General features: G+C 45.9%; 1 protein-coding gene across 2 annotated transcripts in view; it reads left to right on the forward strand.

The window, feature by feature from the left end:
- Window positions 1-1,554: 1,554 nt before the first annotated feature.
- The window catches only part of LOC118559483 (NACHT, LRR and PYD domains-containing protein 4-like), a 58,568-nt gene continuing 42,470 nt past the window's right edge, over window positions 1,555-17,652 (forward strand). Inside the window, exons 1-6 of one of the 2 annotated variants that reach the window (XM_036130191.1) lie at window positions 1,555-1,643; window positions 2,088-2,207; window positions 14,066-14,144; window positions 14,305-14,530; window positions 14,677-16,468; window positions 16,713-16,886. In XM_036130191.1, coding sequence (XP_035986084.1) covers window positions 1,555-1,643; window positions 2,088-2,207; window positions 14,066-14,144; window positions 14,305-14,530; window positions 14,677-16,468; window positions 16,713-16,886 — 2,480 coding nt within the window. Of the gene's footprint in view, window positions 1,644-2,087; window positions 2,208-3,657; window positions 3,757-14,065; window positions 14,145-14,304; window positions 14,531-14,676; window positions 16,469-16,712; window positions 16,887-17,652 lie in introns of those variants that run through there. The other variant, XR_004928881.1, reaches the window with a different exon arrangement.

The following is a 17,652-nucleotide window of genomic DNA, read 5'->3' on the forward strand; positions in this document are numbered from 1 at the left end:
TAAACAATGTTTTTTTAACCTACCGGGCGGGTCTTCCTCTCTGCTGAGACGCGGTCTGTGTCCGACGCCGTTTTCTGCTGTTAAACAAACATGTCTGAACATCCATCCATCCATTTTCTGACCGCTTAATCCCTCATGGCGTCGCGGGGGTTGCCGAAGCCTTTTTCCCGATATAAAATAATTGTAGCCGTCCAGTGGTTTCATGGCTTTCATGCTCTTTCGTCAGTACTGGCCTGGCGTGTTTATAAGGCAGCTGTATATGTCGCGGTACGGAACCCTTGGCCAGCATTTCACAGACTCGCTCCGTCCCTTCAGGCTTTTGCTGTGGGATCTGGCAATCTGATACCATCAACCATCAACTTACTCTTAAAACGATCTTGTGATACGTTATCTAAAGAAGAAAAATACGTGGAGAACTCGTCAGTTTCTCTGTTTGCGTCCGCCATTGTGTTCGTCTTTTGCCTACCAGTCGGAAAAACCCGGATGAAAACAATAGCAGTGAACTACCCTATACATTTTTAGATGGGATGATTTATCGCTTTCTCATTGGAGAATGATGCTGCTGCCATAGACTACTGTGCATTTGAAAAAATAGCTATTGAATAATTTAATTTTATTTATATATATTATTTTACATGTTTGATCATCAAAAGTAGGTAGGGCCACGGCCCTACCGGTTCCGCGGTCCTTGGTGCCGGGTCAGAGTCCATCTGGTTCTAACAACCAATCAGTTTGCTGCTGACTCGACAGATTACAGCTCCTTAGATCACTCAGGAGGTCCAACAGTCAAAGGTCCGGTTTATTAATAGTCACAATAAAACCAGTAAAAGTGGGTCAGAGTCCTCTAGAGTTTAACCAAGCAAGGAAACCAATTATTCCACGTAATAAATTAAAATAAATAAGAATAAATCAATAAATAAAAACGTATGAATATGTCAGATGTGTCAACATAATCTGATTAAGAAAAAACGTAAATGTTTATCATTGATCTGAATGTTTCTACGTCTGAGTGGAGCAAATATTGAGATCTAAGCTTTTCTAGAGATTTGGAGCAGGAATCAAACTCTGGTCTCCCATTAAAGTCAGACACAATAGCTTCCTGCTGCTTCCTGGGTGTGCTTTCAAAATAAAATGACATCAATGTTAAAATGTGTTTGATTCAGTCAGATTATTAAATAGTTCAGCTTTGATGCAGCAGATAATCCACTTGTAGAGTTTGATGATTGTGAAATAAAATAGTTGCTGATGTTCAGTCAGAGAGAATCAGTGTCAGTGGATGAAATGTTGCTCTATGGCTCCATCTAGTGGACTGATAGTAGAAGTACAGCAGCTGATGGCAGCTTCCTCTGCCTCTCACTGCTGTCTGACTGCATTCAACTGACACTGATATGAAGCAGAGAAGAAGAGCCAATCAGAGGAGGAGCAGCTGATCTTTTTCCAGCACTAATGATGTAAAGGATGATCAGAGTTGATGTGCAGATGAATGATTTGTGTTTCCTCTGCAGGTGAAGGTAGAAAGTGTGTGTGAGCTGATGTGGATGTGAATTCAGCAGCATGGATCAGTGTGAGGACAGAGAGGAGGGAGTCCCTCCCTCTAAAACCACTCTGTGTGGGGAAGCTGAGAGCCAGAGCCACGCTCAGAGGTGAGATCAGCATCTCTAAGTGTCCAGAGCCCTTTTCACACAGCGTTCTCACTATATCAGGCCAGAAGAGACCAAGTGGTCCTGAAGCTGCTGCTGTTCCTCTTTGCTGCTTCATCCAGACTGAACAGAGCAGCTCAGCATGGTACCAGTGGGTTCTGACAAACAGCAAGTCAGTGTTGCAGAACCAGCTGAGTGACACCAGCCTGTTGCTTAGAGCTCTGGGTTCCAGCAGGACACATCTGGAAAAACTCACCAACTTCCAGAACATTTCCTGGATCTTGATGACCAACATGTGTTCAACATTATTCATCCTAGAAAGAAGGACGGCTGATCAGACATTTATGGAAGAACCTTTACATTTAGTTTCTGTCTAAATACGACTCAGATCAACAGAACCAGCTGGTCCCTCTATGAAGGTATTAAAATACATTTTCTTTTGATAAGGGTTACTAATAGACTGAAAGAAACACCAGAACCAGAACCCAGCTGTGTGTCCTTTAAGAGTGATTTGTCAAAGGATCACTACATTGACTTCAAATCTTCAGGACCTGCATCCTCAGAGAGGTGAGCTGTATCTGAGGACTTTTTCTGTAAATCCAGAAAAAGTCCCACCCTCTGCAGGAGTTTGTTTCCAGAACCCAAGCTGTCCATGGAGGTGAGTCCAAACATCTAGCTGGTACCAGTTAACCTCCTACACTAGCTCTGGTTCCTGACCCACCAGTGAGATGAACCTCCTGGTCTCTAGATCCAGAATATGATCCCAGTAATTATACGCCTAGCTCCTCGTACTTACCTGTTACCCAACTCCTATAGAACCTGACCTCGCTGCAGATGGTGACCCACATGGAGGGGGTTCTGTAGCTTTTGGAACGGTGTCTATCCAAGCTCAAGGAGTCAGAGCTAGAACATTAGATGCCCACTCCTGAACCCCTCCTGACCCCCACCCTGCAGGCCTGGATCCAGGGAGGTGTTGGATCTCTCTTTGTCTGATCCTCTCCTGAGGTCAACATGCCATGGAGACCCAACCAGCCCAGAACACCATGGTACCAGGATCTCAGGAACCAACAGAACCCTCCACCACATTGAAGTGGTAATTCTGCTAAAAGTGTCTGGATGTAAGAAACTCACCAACTTCCAACACATTTCCTGCATTTTCCCCCAGCTGACCTCTGGACTCATGGAGGAAACAGCCACCTACCTGCAGTCTGGATCAGTTAGACTGAAGCGGTTCTGGAAACACAGAACACATTTAGAACAGTAGATACTGGGAAGATCAGGAGATGATTAGTGGAAAAACGTCTGCTTCTCATTAGAAATGATAATCCATCCAACATGATGGAGCCAATATGGTTGTAGGTTGTAGCTACTAGAGCAGCTTTGGTTCACATCAGTTTATTTCTAAAGCTCTGATTCACAACAGATGTCGACTAGAGACACTTTACAAATCATCCAGTTTAGACACAGAAATTTACAGTCAGTCCAGTTTCATTATTTAAACTCCATTTAATTTTAATCCAAGTTAGAAAACATGGCAATTAAGACCAGTTTTCATTCAAATTCAGATGAATATCTGTTGTGTGAATATATGAAGCTGACAATTCATCACACCATGATTTTAATCAGTGATTCTGGTTAAAATGGAGAAAACTGTCAGTTCTGACTGGTGGGCATCCAGCTGCTTCACTTCATTATTGATCAGGCGTCTAGAACAACCTCTATTCTGGACTCAGCAGTGGATCAGCTTTGGTTCCACCTCAGTACGTTACAAACACAACACCAAGACTTAATGAAGCTCCATCAGAACCTCCTTGATGGTCCAAGTGAAAAGGACTCAGGATTCTTCTCCATGTCAGAGCTCAACACTAATATCACCAAACTGTCCTCTCAGTCATTTCTAACCAACATGTTTGTATCAGAAACAGCTCTTTCTGCTCTGGAAACAAGGCTGGACTTTATTCATGAGGATCAATGATCAGGAACATGATGGAGGATTGGACCGTTTTTTTTCTCACAGGAATCCTTACACATGGACTCATAGATGTCAACCAGAACCAGAACCCAGCTGTGTGTCCTTCAAGAGCGACTGGTCAAAGGATCCTCCTCTTCACTTCAGATCTTCTGGTCCTCCATCTTCAGAGAGGTGAGCTGTATCTAACTGCTGTAACTGTGGAAACTGAGTCAGTCTGAAATGTTTTTATTCCAACATGTGTTTAACGTGAGCTCAGCTCTTTTCCCCACATTTCTATGTTCATATGTGAAGCGGTGTGTGTTGGATGTTCTCCAGAACCACAGCAGTGAAAGTGGAAAGAATGGATGTTGTTGGAGGCGTCCTGGATGCTGCTACATCATGTTTAACAGCTCTGATCTGTTTGCTTTTGGGCCTCATTGATTAGTCGCCATCATTAAACACTTTTCTCTGCTTAAAGTCAAAGATTTACTTTGGACTGGAGCTCACTCTGATTGTGTTATGGTTGAGTTTTGGTTTGGCTTTGTTTTTCTGTTATTTTCATTTTTTCATCTCTTTTGGGTTAGGTTTGACTTTATTTATTGTTAGTTTTCAGTCATCAGTTATTTTCTGTCAATTTTCACTTCACCTCTTCAGCAGTCAGTCACACCTGAGAATCATTTACCAGTCAATTAGCCAGACCCTTGTTCCACCTGTGAAGTGCTCTATTTAAACCTCCCTCTGCCTTCAGTTCAGGACTGGGCCGTCATCATTCCACACCTCTCCATGCCAGTCCCTGTTTTAGCCTTGGAAGATTTGTTTTTCTTGTTTAAGGTTAGTCCTGCCAGTTTTCTATAGACTCTTACTTTGCTGTTTGTCCCTGGAGAAGTTCTGCTCTGTGCTCTGGTGTCTCCTAAGTTCTGCTAACCTGACTAGCCGCCCTGGAGAAGCTCAGCTCTGTGCCCTGGTGTCTCCAACGAACTGCTAACCTGTTGTGGCTACGGGGCCTGCTAGCCGAGCAGTACTAAGCTTTCGCTGCTGCCTGGATAGTCGTGACTCTCTCTCACTCCAGGCCGTCAGCTCCTGCCATCACATTCATCCCTGACCTTCTGCAGTCCTGAACCTCCGGTCTTCATCACTCACCACCCAGCATACTTCCTTCAATAAAGACTCAAACTTTTAGTCCCGTGTGTGCGTCCTAAATTCATCGGTAAACAAAACCCTGACAGTACGGCCCAGTCAAAAGGTGAACTCAGGCGCCATGCGGGGCTTACCTGCAGGAGTTGACGACCCGGACATCCTCGCATATGTGGAGATGTGCGAACGCCAGATGAGGGAGAGGTACGCCAAGATGGCTTCTGCCTGGGACCCTGCGCCACCGATCCGGGTCGACTCCACTTCCCCTGTGGTTCACGTGGGCGTTGTTACAGCTACCCCGGAGCCCAGGGAGAGAAGCCGCTCAGCCTCTCGTCGTCTCGGTCATCACCTCCATGACTCGCAGCTGGCCCCTCGAGTGAGGCTCATCGTTCCACCTAGCAGAGCCCCACGCATCAAGGAGAGCCAGCTGTGGGAGTTCTACTACGGTGACCGAGACGACCTTCTGCCCTGCTGGCCAGCTGCCACCCCCGAGATTGCCCCAGATTCCTCATCTGTCCCCTCCCGGCGAAGACAGCAGAACCACCGGCGCGGAGGGTCCGTCAAGGCTCAAGAGGAGGATCCGCCTCCAACCTCGGCGTCCGCTGAAGCCTGTAGCCCGGTGCCGCTCTCTGAAGCCTGTAGCCCGGCGCCGCCGCCCTCCGAAGCGTGTTGCCCGTCAATGCCTGAAGTAGCCGAGGAGATGGTTCCGCCTCCACCCGAAAACTCCGCTCTGCCGGCCACCGTAAGCTCCGCTCTGCCGGCCGCTGAAGGATCCGCTCTGCCGGCCGCTGAAGGATCCGCTCTGCCGACCGCTGAAGGCTCCGCTCTGCCGGCCGGCAAGAAAATAGATCCGCCGGCCGACGAGGATGAGCCCGAGGCCTCCGAGGGAGCCGCTTTGCCTCAGCCCGAGGCCTCCGAGGAAGCCGCTTTGCCTCAGCCCCAGGCCTCCGAGGGAGCCGCTTTGCCTCAGCCCGAGGCCTCCGAGGGAGCCGCTTTGCCTCAGCCAACGTCCCACGAGCGGGTCCAGGAGGATCCGTCTCCAATCTCGGTTTCCGCTGAAGCCTGTTTCCCGGCAGCACTCTCTGAAGCCGTCGAAGGATTTATTTCGCCGCCGTCCGAAACTGCCGACGGAGGTGCTCCGCGTCAGCTCGAAGTCGCCGAGGGAGTCGCTTCGCACCAGTCCGGGTCCTCAGGTGATGTAACTCCCGCTCCTTGTCTGTCTGGCCAGGGTCAACCGCCTCTGGCTTTCCTGTTCGGCCGAAGCCGCAGGTTGCGGACTCCGAGCCGCTCGACTTTGCCTCGTTGGGGCCGTCCACCACGGCGCCCGCCTTTGACTTTCCTGTTCGGCCGGAGCCGCAGATTGCGGACTCCAAGCCGCTTGACTTTGCCTCGTCGGGGCCGCCCTCCTCAAGGGTTTAATCGGGCGATGCTGCTCCGCCGCCTGCCTCGTCCAGGACGACCTCCACGAAGACTTTTTCTTTTTTGGCTTAGCAGCCGTCTTGCCTGAGCCCTTAAGGCCAATGCCTTCTGTTATTTTTTTGGGCTCGATTTCAGTTTTGGTTTACTTAGGATTATTGGGGTTTTAGAGTTATTTAGGGGGTTCTTTGTTTTTCTTAGAGTACTTGAGTTTCTATTTTCTTGTGTTTTTCCACCTCTGTTCTGGTGTTCCAGGGTTTGCCTTTAGTCTTCCGGTTTTTGCTTTTGTTATTTCTTTAGAATCCTAGTTTTTTGCCTTGTTCTCTCAGTTTTTGTTCTAGCTTTAGTTATCTAGTGTTACATTAGTTTACCCGTTCCTGCCCTAGTTTCTTTGTTTTGGTTTTTGCATTAGTTTTATAGTTTTTTCTTGAATGTCTTGATCTTTTTTTTTCCCTAGTTTTTTATTTTGATTTTCTAGTTTTTGCTTCGGTTTTTCTTTTGTTATCCCTGCCCTAGTTTTCTTGTTTTGTTCTATAGGTTAGTTTATGCCTGGTTTTCTAGTTTTTGGTTTAGATCTTTAGTTTCCCAGCGCTCCTTAGGTCCTAGCGCTCATTTAGACTTCTGTCCCCTGGTTCTGAGCTGTTTCATGCTCATTAGCTTTGGCTAGTTCGAGCCTCCTTAGTTGTTGTGGCCTCCTAGTTCCTCTGTCTCCTAGTATTTAGGTTTCTCGATTCCCCGGCGTGTTAGGACGCCCTCTGTTCTCGGTTCCCCGGCGTGTTAGGACGCCCTCTGTTCTCGGTTCCCCGGCGTGTTAGGACGCCCTCTGTTCTCAGTTCCCCGGCGTGTTAGGGCGCCCTCTGTTCTCGGTTCCCCGGCATGTAAGTACGCCCTCCGTTCTTGTTCCTAGGCGTTTTAGATGTTCCTGCTTCCCTCACATCCCAACGTTCTCTTCCCCAAGCCCCGGCGTTTTCCTCACGCCCCGGCGGGTTTCCCTTTGGCGCTAAGTACGCCCGTTCCTTCCCTTTGGCGTTAAGTACGCCCGTTCCTTCCCTTTGGCGCTGTGGTGCGCCCGTTCCTTCCCTTTGGCGCTGTGGTGCGCCCGTTCCTCCCTCTGGCGTTGTCGTACGCCCGTTCCTCCCTCTGGCGTTGTCGTACGCCCGTTCTTCCCTCTGGCGTTGTCGTACGCCCGTTCTTCCCTCTGGCGTTGTCGTACGCCCGTTCTTCCCTCTGGCGTTGTCGTACGCCTGTTCTTCCCTCTGGCGTTGTCGTACGCCTGTTCTTCCCTCTGGCGTTGTCGTACGCCTGTTCTTCCCTCTGGCGTTGTCGTACGCCTGTTCTTCCCTCTGGCGTTGTCGTACGCCTGTTCTTCCCTCTGGCGTTGTCGTACGCCTGTTCTGCCTTGTGGCGTTGTCGTACGCCTGTCATGCCCGTTTTTGCCTTGTGGCGATGTTCGCCTGCCAACATCTGTTAGATGCCCTTTGTTTGGTTTACCAGGGGTTGTTAGAAACCCCCTTTTAGTTCGCCCCAGTGGGTAGTTTTGGTTTGATTTTAGCCCACCATCCTACCTTCCCTCCACCCACCCTGGTTCGGTCACTTTGTAGTTTGTTTTGTTTGATTTTAGGCCGTCCGGAGTCCGGCCTTGGGGGGGGGAGGTAATGTTATGGTTGAGTTTTGGTTTGGCTTTGTTTTTTTGTTATTTTCATTTTTTCATCTCTTTTGGGTTAGGTTTGACTTTATTTATTGTTAGTTTTCAGTCATCAGTTATTTTCTGTCAATTTTCACTTCACCTCCTCAGCAGTCAGTCACACCTGATAATCATTTACCAGTCAATTAGCCAGACCCTTGTTCCACCTGTGAAGTGCTCTATTTAAACCTCCCTCTGCCTTCAGTTCGGCACTGGGCCGTCATCATTCCACACCTTTCCATGCCAGTCCCTGTTTTAGCCTTGGAAGATTTGTTTTTCTTGTTTAAGGTTAGTCCTGCCAGTTTTCTATAGACTCTTACTTTGCTGTTTGTCCCTGGAGAAGTTCTGCTCTGTGCTCTGGTGTCTCCTAAGTTCTGCTAACCTGACTAGCCGCCCTGGAGAAGCTCAGCTCTGTGCCCTGGTGTCTCTCAAGTTCTGCTAACCTGACTAGCCGCCCTGGAGAAGCTCAGCTCTGTGCCCTGGTGTCTCCAACGAACTGCTAACCTGTTGTGGCTACGGGGCCTGCTAGCCGAGCAGTACTAAGCTTTCGCTGCTGCCTGGATAGTCGTGACTCTCTCTTACTCCGGGCCGTCAGCTCCTGCCATCACATTCATCCCTGACCTTCTGCAGTCCTGAACCTCCGGTCTTCATCACTCACCACCCAGCATACTTCCTTCAATAAAGACTCAAACTTTTAGTCCTGTGTGTGCGTCCTGAGTTCATCGGTAAACAAAACCCTTACAGATTGGTTGTGTGAAAATTTAGAACCCGGTCATATAGCTGTTCACCAGTAAAAGTCCCAACACCAAAAGCTTCTTCATTATGATAGGAAAATTTAATCAAGATTGTTTTGCTTCATATTAACATAAATTGTATTTAAATAATATTTTATTACTACTAGAGCAGCTTTGGTTCACATCAGTTTATTTCTAAAGCTCTGATTCACAACAGATGTCGACTAGAGACACTTTACAAAGCATCCAGTTTAGACACAGAAATTTACAGTCAGTCCAGTTTCATTATTTAAACTCCATTTAATTTTAATCCCAGTTAGAAAACATGGCAATTAAGACCAGTTTTCATTCAAATTCAGATGAATTTCTGTTGTGTGAATATATGAAGCTGACAATTCATCACACCATGATTTTAATCAGTGATTCTGGTTAAAATGGAGAAAACTGTCAGTTCTGACTAGTGGGCATCCAGCTGCTTCACTTCATTATTGATCAGGCGTCTAGAACAACCTCTATTCTGGACTCAGCAGTGGATCAGCTTTGGTTCCACCTCAGTACGTTACAAACACAACACCAAGACTTAATGAAGCTCCATCAGAACCTCCTTGATGGTCCGAGTGAAAAGGACTCAGGATTCTTCTCCATGTCAGAGCTCAACACTAATATCACCAAACTGTCCTCTCAGTCATTTCTAACCAACGTGTTTGTCTCAGAAACAGCTCTTTCTGCTTTAGAAACAAGGCTGGACTTTATTCAGGAGGATCAATGATCAGGAACATGATGGAGGATTGGACCGTTTTTTTTTTTCTCACAGGAATCCTTACACATGGACTCATAGATATCAACCAGAACCAGAACCCAGCTGTGTGTCCTTCAAGAGCGACTGGTCAAAGGATCCTCCTCTTCACTTCAGATCTTCTGGTCCTCCATCTTCAGAGAGGTGAGCTGTATCTAACTACTGTAACTGTGGAAACTGAGTCAGTCTGAAATGTTTTTATTCCAACATGTGTTTAACGTGAGCTCAGCTCTTTTCCCCACATTTCTATGTTCATATGTGAAGCGGTGTGTGTTGGATGTTCTCCAGAACCACAGCAGTGAAAGTGGAAAGAATGGATGTTGTTGGAGGCGTCCTGGATGCTGCTACATCATGTTTAACAGCTCTGATCTGTTTGCTTTTGGGCCTCATTGATTAGTCGCCATCATTAAACACTTTTCTCTGCTTAAAGTCAAAGATTTACTTTGGACTGGAGCTCACTCTGATTGGTTGTGTGAAAATTTAGAACCCGGTCACATAGCTGTTCACCAGTAAAAGTCCCAACACCAAAAGCTTCTTCATTATGATAGGAACATTTAATCAAGATTGTTTTGCTTCATATTAACATAAATTGTATTTAAATAATATTTTATTGAGTCTGTAAAATAAACCATTTATCACACTTAGAGTTTGGTGAATTGACGTGAAGATGAACCTTTCCCTGAAACCTTTATTGTTGAGCCTTCCGTTAAAGTAACTGACAAAGGTTTTATTCAGATAAAAACAAAGATACACACAAAAAATACATTAATTCTCCTTTAATATTGTGGATAAAAAAATCTCTAAACTGGACATAAAGAAAGGAGGTGTCCCGACCAAAAGACCTCCACAGGGTCCACAGCCTTCAGCATCTCAGGATGAATCTCCTTGACTCCTGTTTCCATGCCAACAGGGAGCTTTTTACCTCCTTCACTGACCTCAGAGAAAGCGATGGACTCACTTTCCTCCTAGGACTCAGACTCTGTCCCCTCCATGGAAGACATGGTACAAGTCTGAGGAGATCCTTGTAACACTTCTTCCACCACACAAACAGAATTCTAAATACAGGCATGCAGTTCCCCAAACCAGAGAAAGCCGGGGATGGACCGTCCTCTTGGACCCAACAGTTTGACAGAACTTTTTCAGGGCAAACTCAAGCCCCCTGAGTTCCCCCATATCTACCAGAATTATCTCTGAGTAAATCCAGAAAAAGTCCCACCCTCTGCAGGAGTTTGTTTCCAGAACCCAAGCTGTCCATGGAGGTGAGTCCAAACATCTAGCTGGTACCAGTTAACCTCCTACACCAGCTCTGGTTCCTGACCCACCAGTGAGATGAACCTCCTGGTCTCTAGATCCAGATTATGATCCCAGCATTTATACACCTAACTCCTCATACTCACCTTTACCAAACTCCTATAGAACCCGACCTACCTGCAGATGGTGGCCCACATGGAGAGGGTTCTGTAGCTTTTGGACCTGGATCCATCCAAGCTCAAGGAGTGAGAGCTAGAACATTAGATGCCCACTCCTGAACCCCTCCTGACCCCCACCCTGCAGGCCTGGCTCCAGGGAGGTGTTGGATCGCTCTTTGTCTGATCCTCTCCTGAGGTCAACATGCCATGAAGACCCAACCAGCCCAGAACACCATGGTACCAGGATCTCAGGAACCAACAGAACCCTCCACCACATTGAAGTGGTAATTCTGCTAAAAGTGTCTGGATGTGAGAAACTCACCAACTTCCAACACATGTCCTGCATTTTCCCCCAGCTGACCTCTGGACTCATGGTAGAAACAGCCACCTACCTGCAGTCTGGATCAGTTAGACTGAGACGGTTCTGGAGACCCAGAACACATTTAGAACAGTAGATACTGGGAAGATCAGGAGATGATTAGTGGAAGAACGTCTGCTTCTCATTAGAAATGATAATCCATCCAACATGATGGAGCCAATATGGTTGTAGGTTGTAGCTACTAGAGCAGCTTTGGTTCACATCAGTTTATTTCTAAAGCTCTGATTCACAACAGATGTCGACTAGAGACACTTTACAAAACATCCAGTTTAGACACAGAAATTTACAGTCAGTCCAGTTTCATTATTTAAACCCCATTTAAGTTTAATCCCAGTTAGAAAACATGGCAATTAAGATCAGTTTTCATTCAAATTCAGATGAATTTCTGTTGTGTAAATATATGAAGCTGACAAGTCATCGCATCATGATTTTAATCAGTGATTTTGGTTAAAATGGAGAAAACTGTCAGTTCTGACTAGTGGGCATCCAGCTGCTTCACTTCATTATTGATCAGGCGTCTAGAACAACCTCTATTCTGGACTCAGCAGTGGATCAGCTTTGGTTCCACCTCAGTACGTTACAAACACAACACCAAGACTTAATGAAGCTCCATCAGAACCTCCTTGACGGTCCGAGTGAAAAGGACTCAGGATTCTTCTCCATGTCAGAGCTCAACACTAATATCACCAAACTGTCCTCTCAGTCATTTCTAACCAACGTGTTTGTCTCAGAAACAGCTCTTTCTGCTTTAGAAACAAGGCTGGACTTTATTCAGGACGATCAATGATCAGGAACATGATGGAGGATTGGACCGGTTCTGATGGGAACCATTTAGAACATCAAGTTTATGATCTGTCTGGTTCTGTTGTGTCTCACAGCTCTGTATTTTAGAATCCGTCAAATAAAAAAAAATCTCTATAAAGGTGTTTAAATAAGTTTTTTTCTCACAGGATTCCTAACATGTGGACACATAGATATCATCCAGAACCAGAACCCAGCTGTGTGTCCTTCAAGAGTGACTGGTCAAAGGATCCTCCTCTTCACTTCAGACCTTCGGGACCTCCATCCTCAGAGAGGTGAGCTGTATCTAACTGCTGTAACTGTGGAAACTGAGTCAGTCTGAAATGTTTTTATTCCAACATGTGTTTAACATGAGCTCAGCTCTTTTTCCCACATTTCTATGTTCATATGTGAAGCGGTGTGTGTTGGATGTTCTCCAGAACCACAGCAGTGAAAGTGGAAAGAATGGATGTTGTTGGAGGCGTCCTGGATGCTGCTACATCATGTTTAACAGCTCTGATCTGTTTGCTTTTGGGCCTCATTGATTAGTCGCCATCATTAAACACTTTTCTCTGCTTAAAGTCAAAGATTTAGTTTGGACTGGAGCTCACTCTGATTGGTTCTGTTCCATGTTAATGAGCTAACTGGACTCTTTAGTCCCTCTCCCATATTCATAGTGATTGAATCAAATCCAACATGGAACCAACTGGACTTTCTTTCTTTGTTCCTGAACCGTTTTGTCATCGTATCTGAAAGTCTTCCTCAGTTTTAGTGACTGAAGAGTTTCAGTTCTTCTCAGCTGGAGCTGGAACAATCACTGGGATCAGAACCAGAGACTTGGTGTTGTTCCCTCACAGGAGTTTAGAGCTGCAGCTGTTCTTCAGCTCTTAAATATCTCAATGGATTTATTACATTTCAGTTGAGCTTCAGACAAGTTAGCAGAACTGCAGCAACTCATTAAAATGTGTCCAGAAATGCTCTGGTCTAAATGCTTCTCTAGATTTTTCTTCAACAGCTTTATTGTTACTTTGGGAAACTAATAAAATCCTGATTTCACTGCAAGGAATCATGTTGTGATATTTTAGCCAATCACCACCCCTAGTATGGACCGGTCTCCTCAGTCGGGGTCTGAGGTTCTGGAAATGACCCGTTACATTTCTTTAAGAGCCAAGAACAGAAACCCAGTTCCTCCCAGTGAGCTCTCAGATGTTCCAGTTCTATTTGCAGACAGAGGTTTGATCCGTTATCTCCAGAAATCAGCTGCCCTGTTCTGATGAAAACACCTTCATGTCTTCATGTCTGGAGTGTTGATGCTGATCAGGAGGTTCTGCTGCTTCCTGGCTCCATGTCAGACTAACAGTGGATCACATTTCCACGACCCGCTGGGAAATAGCTGGTAGAGCCAGTCTGACCCATCAAGACTTGGTTCCTGTGTGCGTTGTGAGAGCAGTTCAGCAGGGAAGGAAAGCTTCATCATGTGGTTGGTGGAACCAAGCTGAGCTGAAGTGGACCATCAGAGGTTCTGCTAGTTCTTAGTGGATCAGCAGGAACATTAAACATCTCCAACTACCTGGATCCTCTGGTTCTCTGCTCACATCCAGATGTCCTTCATGGACCTTTACCTTCTGATTGTCTCTGTGTGGACAGATATAATGTGAGCTCACTGGCTTCCAGGGACCTACAGGATCCATTTTAAAATACTCACCATCACATCCAGGACAGAACCTTACATGGACACACAGCCACATATCTCAGACCTCCTCCAGGTCCACACCACCTCAGATCTAGTCATCAGAACCTGCTGGATGTCCCACACACTGTCCTGAAGACCTGTGTGGACAGAACCTTCACCTCCACTGTCTCCAAGCTCTGGGTCACTGTCCCCACCAGCATCAGATCTGCTGACAGTGTGGACAGTTTGAAGTCCCAGTTCAAGACCCACTTTTTAAAATGTCTACTGGGTGGTTCTGGTCTTCATCCTTTTATTTCATCTTCCTCTTTTTAACTTCATTTGTATCGTGTTCATTTGATGCTCAGTTTTCTGTTTTAAGGACTTTTACTGTGAAGCTCTTGGTGATTTCATCTGTGAAAACTGCTGGATGAATATTTCCTTCCTTCCTAATTGTTCTGGTTCCTCCACAGAGTGGACCAGCAGAACTCAGAGGTTCCCAGAGGTCCGTCTGCCCGGCAGCATCAAACCCAGCTGGACTCCATATTTATGGTCTGTACATGTACAACAACTACTTTTCCAGTCGGTTCTGTTCAGTCGTCTCCATGCTTGACTTTGTGGACCAGTGGACCGTCAATCTGTCCAACATGGTTCTGATGTTTGGATCCATGATCTCAGTCTGATGTGTCCTTCATATATTATTCTGTTCCAGCTGCTGGAGGACAACATTGTCACTTTTGTGAAGAAGGAGCTGAAGAAGATCCAGAAGGTTCTGAGTCCAGATGACCCAGACTGCTCAGAGAGTCAGAGAGATGATGAGGAGGTGTTGGAAGGTGAGGATGAAGAGCTGAGGAGGAACAGCAGAGAGGCACTGATGAAGATCACTCTGAACTTCCTGAGGAGGATGAAGCAGGAGGAGCTGGCTGACCGTCTGCAGAGCAGTAAGAGGATTTCTACAAAGATTTAACCTGATGGATAAATCACACATTTACTGATGTCTGAAGAGATGGAATCACATTTATTCACATCATCTTCAGAAGATCATTTGGTTTCCTTCCTGATTTCACTTTTTCTGTTAATTTAGAACATCCTGCTGCAGTTTGTCAACCTAAACTTAAATCTGGTCTCAAGGAGAAGTTCCAGTGTGTGTTTGAGGGGGTCGCTAAAGCAGGAAGTCCAACCCTTCTGAACCAGATCTACACAGAGCTCTACATCACAGAGGGAGGGACTGGAGAGGTCAATGATGAACATGAGGTCAGACAGATTGAAACAGCATCCAGGAAACCACACAGACCAGAAACAACCATCAGACAAGAAGACATCTTTAAAGTCCCACCTGGAAGAGATCAACCAATCAGAACAGTGATGACAAAGGGAGTGGCTGGCATTGGGAAAACAGTCTTAACCCAGAAGTTCACTCTGGACTGGGCTGAAGACAAAGCCCACCAGAACATCCACTTCATATTTCCATTCACCTTCAGAGAGCTGAATGTGCTGAAAGAGAAAAAGTTCAGCTTGGTGGACCTTGTTCATCACTTCTTTACTGAAACCAAAGAAATCTGCAGCTTTGAACACTTCCAGGTTCTGTTCATCTTTGATGGTCTGGATGAGAGTCGACTTCCTCTGGACTTCCAGAACCAGGAGATCCTGACTGATGCTACAGAGTCCACCTCAGTGGATGTTCTGCTGACAAACCTCATCAGGGGGAAACTGCTTCCCTCTGCTCGCCTCTGGATAACCACACGACCTGCAGCAGCCAATCAGATCCCTCCTGAGTGTGTTGGCATGGTGACAGAGGTCAGAGGGTTCACTGACCCACAGAAGGAGGAGTACTTCAGGAAGAGATTCAGAGATAAGAAGCAGGCCAGGAGGATCATCTCCCACATGAAGACATCAAGAAGCCTCCACATCATGTGCCACATCCCAGTCTTCTGCTGGATCACTGCTACGGTTCTGGAGGACGTGTTGGAGACCAGAGAGGGAGGAAAGCTGCCCAGCACCCTGACTGAGATGTACATCCACTTCCTGGTGGTTCAGACCAAAGTGAAGAAGGTCAAGTATGATGGAGGAGCTGAAACAGATCCACACTGGAGTCCACAGAGCAGGAAGATGATTGAGTCTCTGGGAAAACTGGCTTTTGATCAGCTGCAGAAAGGAAACCTGATCTTCTATGAATCAGACCTGACAGAGTGTGGCATCGATATCAGAGCAGCCTCAGTGTACTCAGGAGTGTTCACTCAGATCTTTAGAGAGGAGAGAGGGCTGTACCAGGACAAGGTGTTCTGCTTCGTCCATCTGAGTGTTCAGGAGTTTCTGGCTGCTCTTCATGTTCATCGGACCTTCATTAACTCTGGTGTCAACCTGATGGAAGAAACACAAACATCTAAGAAGTCTTTATTTTCTAAGAAACCTAAACTAAAGTTTCTTCACCAGAGAGCTGCTGATCAAGCCTTACAGAGTCCAAATGGACACCTGGACTTGTTCCTCCGGTTCCTCCTGGGACTTTCACTGCAGACCAATCAGAGACTCCTAAAAGGTCTGGTGACACAGACAGGAAGTAGCTCACAGACCAATCGGGAAACAGTTCAGTACATCAAGGAGAAGATCAGTGAGAATGTGTCTGCAGAGAAAAGCATCAATCTGTTCCACTGTCTGAATGAACTGAAGGATCGTTCTCTACTGGAGGAGATCCAACAGTCTCTGAGTTCAGGAAGTCTCTCCATAAATAAACTGTCTCCTGCTCAGTGGTCAGCTCTGATCTTCATCTTAGTGTCATCAGCAGAAGATCTGGATGTGTTTGACCTGAAGAAATACTATGCTTCAGAGGAGGTTCTTCTGAGGCTGCTGCCAGTGGTTAAAGCCTCCACCAAAGCTCTGTAAGGACACAGATTGTTGCTGCTTTTATTTCTGATAGTGAGAAATCTGCTAATGAGGAAAATATTGATTCACGTTGCTTCAGTTTATTTATAATGAAGCAGTTCACAACAAAAGGCAACATAAAGACATGTAAAATCAGACAGATCCATCAGTCTTTCCAAGGAGAACATTGGTCACTGTAAAGAAATCAACAATATTTCTGATGAATTGTTTAATAGCAGATTTTTCTCCCTGTCTCCTCAGACTGAGTGGCTGTAAGCTCTCAGAGAGAAGCTGTGAAGCTCTGTCCTCAGTTCTCAGCTACCAGTCATCCAGTCTCAGAGAACTGGACCTGAGTAACAACAACCTGCAGGATTCAGGAGTGAAGCTTCTCTCTGCTGGACTGGAGAGTCCAAACTGCAGACTGGAAACTCTCAGGTACAAAGTTCTCCATCCAGTTGAAACTAGATTTCTGTCCATAACCTGTTAAAACACGATGGAAATGTTAATCCAGTGATAGATTTGTTAACTTTTGTCTGACCTTTAATCTCTATGAATATAAAAAAGGCACATACTTCCTTACTTCCTTATTTAAACAAGAGAGAGGGTGAAGGACACTGCTCCTCTCACTCCGAGTAAGACTCAGACAGGAAAAAAACAAAGCCAGATAAAACAAGCAAATCTCCTGTTTCAAAAAAGGCCATTCTTCAAGCCATTTTAAAGTTTAAAAAGAGAGTGGAGAATCATCTTGTGGATCTGACGGCGCAAATGAGGCAGAGTGGCACAATGCTTGCTAACTTAGCAAAAGCGGTCCAGTTTAACGCAGAAGTAGTTCAGGAGTGTACAAAAATGGTAAAAATACTAGGAACAAAATGTTTCCTCGAAGAAAGAAGTTTCTGAGTTGACAGAGCGAGTTCGAGAGCAAGAAAGATATAGAATGAGGTGGTGTTTCCGAATGAAATGTTTGGAGGAAAGAGAGGGAGAAGACATTCGCACAAGAGTGGTCCACATTCTTCAGAAAATTGTCCCCGACCTAAAGGGGAAAATTGGAAGGAAGACCAATATCAGAACACGACATGTCAACTAAAAATAATTCAACTTGTCTTGAAATGACTGTCCTTGATTTGAGCACGTAAATAAGATGATCTGCCAATGGAAGGAGTATTGTTACGCCTAAAATAAGATAATTAGATATTCTGCCCTC

Source organism: Fundulus heteroclitus, unplaced genomic scaffold (assembly GCF_011125445.2).
Source record: "Fundulus heteroclitus isolate FHET01 unplaced genomic scaffold, MU-UCD_Fhet_4.1 scaffold_294, whole genome shotgun sequence".
Taxonomy (NCBI): domain Eukaryota; kingdom Metazoa; phylum Chordata; class Actinopteri; order Cyprinodontiformes; family Fundulidae; genus Fundulus; species Fundulus heteroclitus.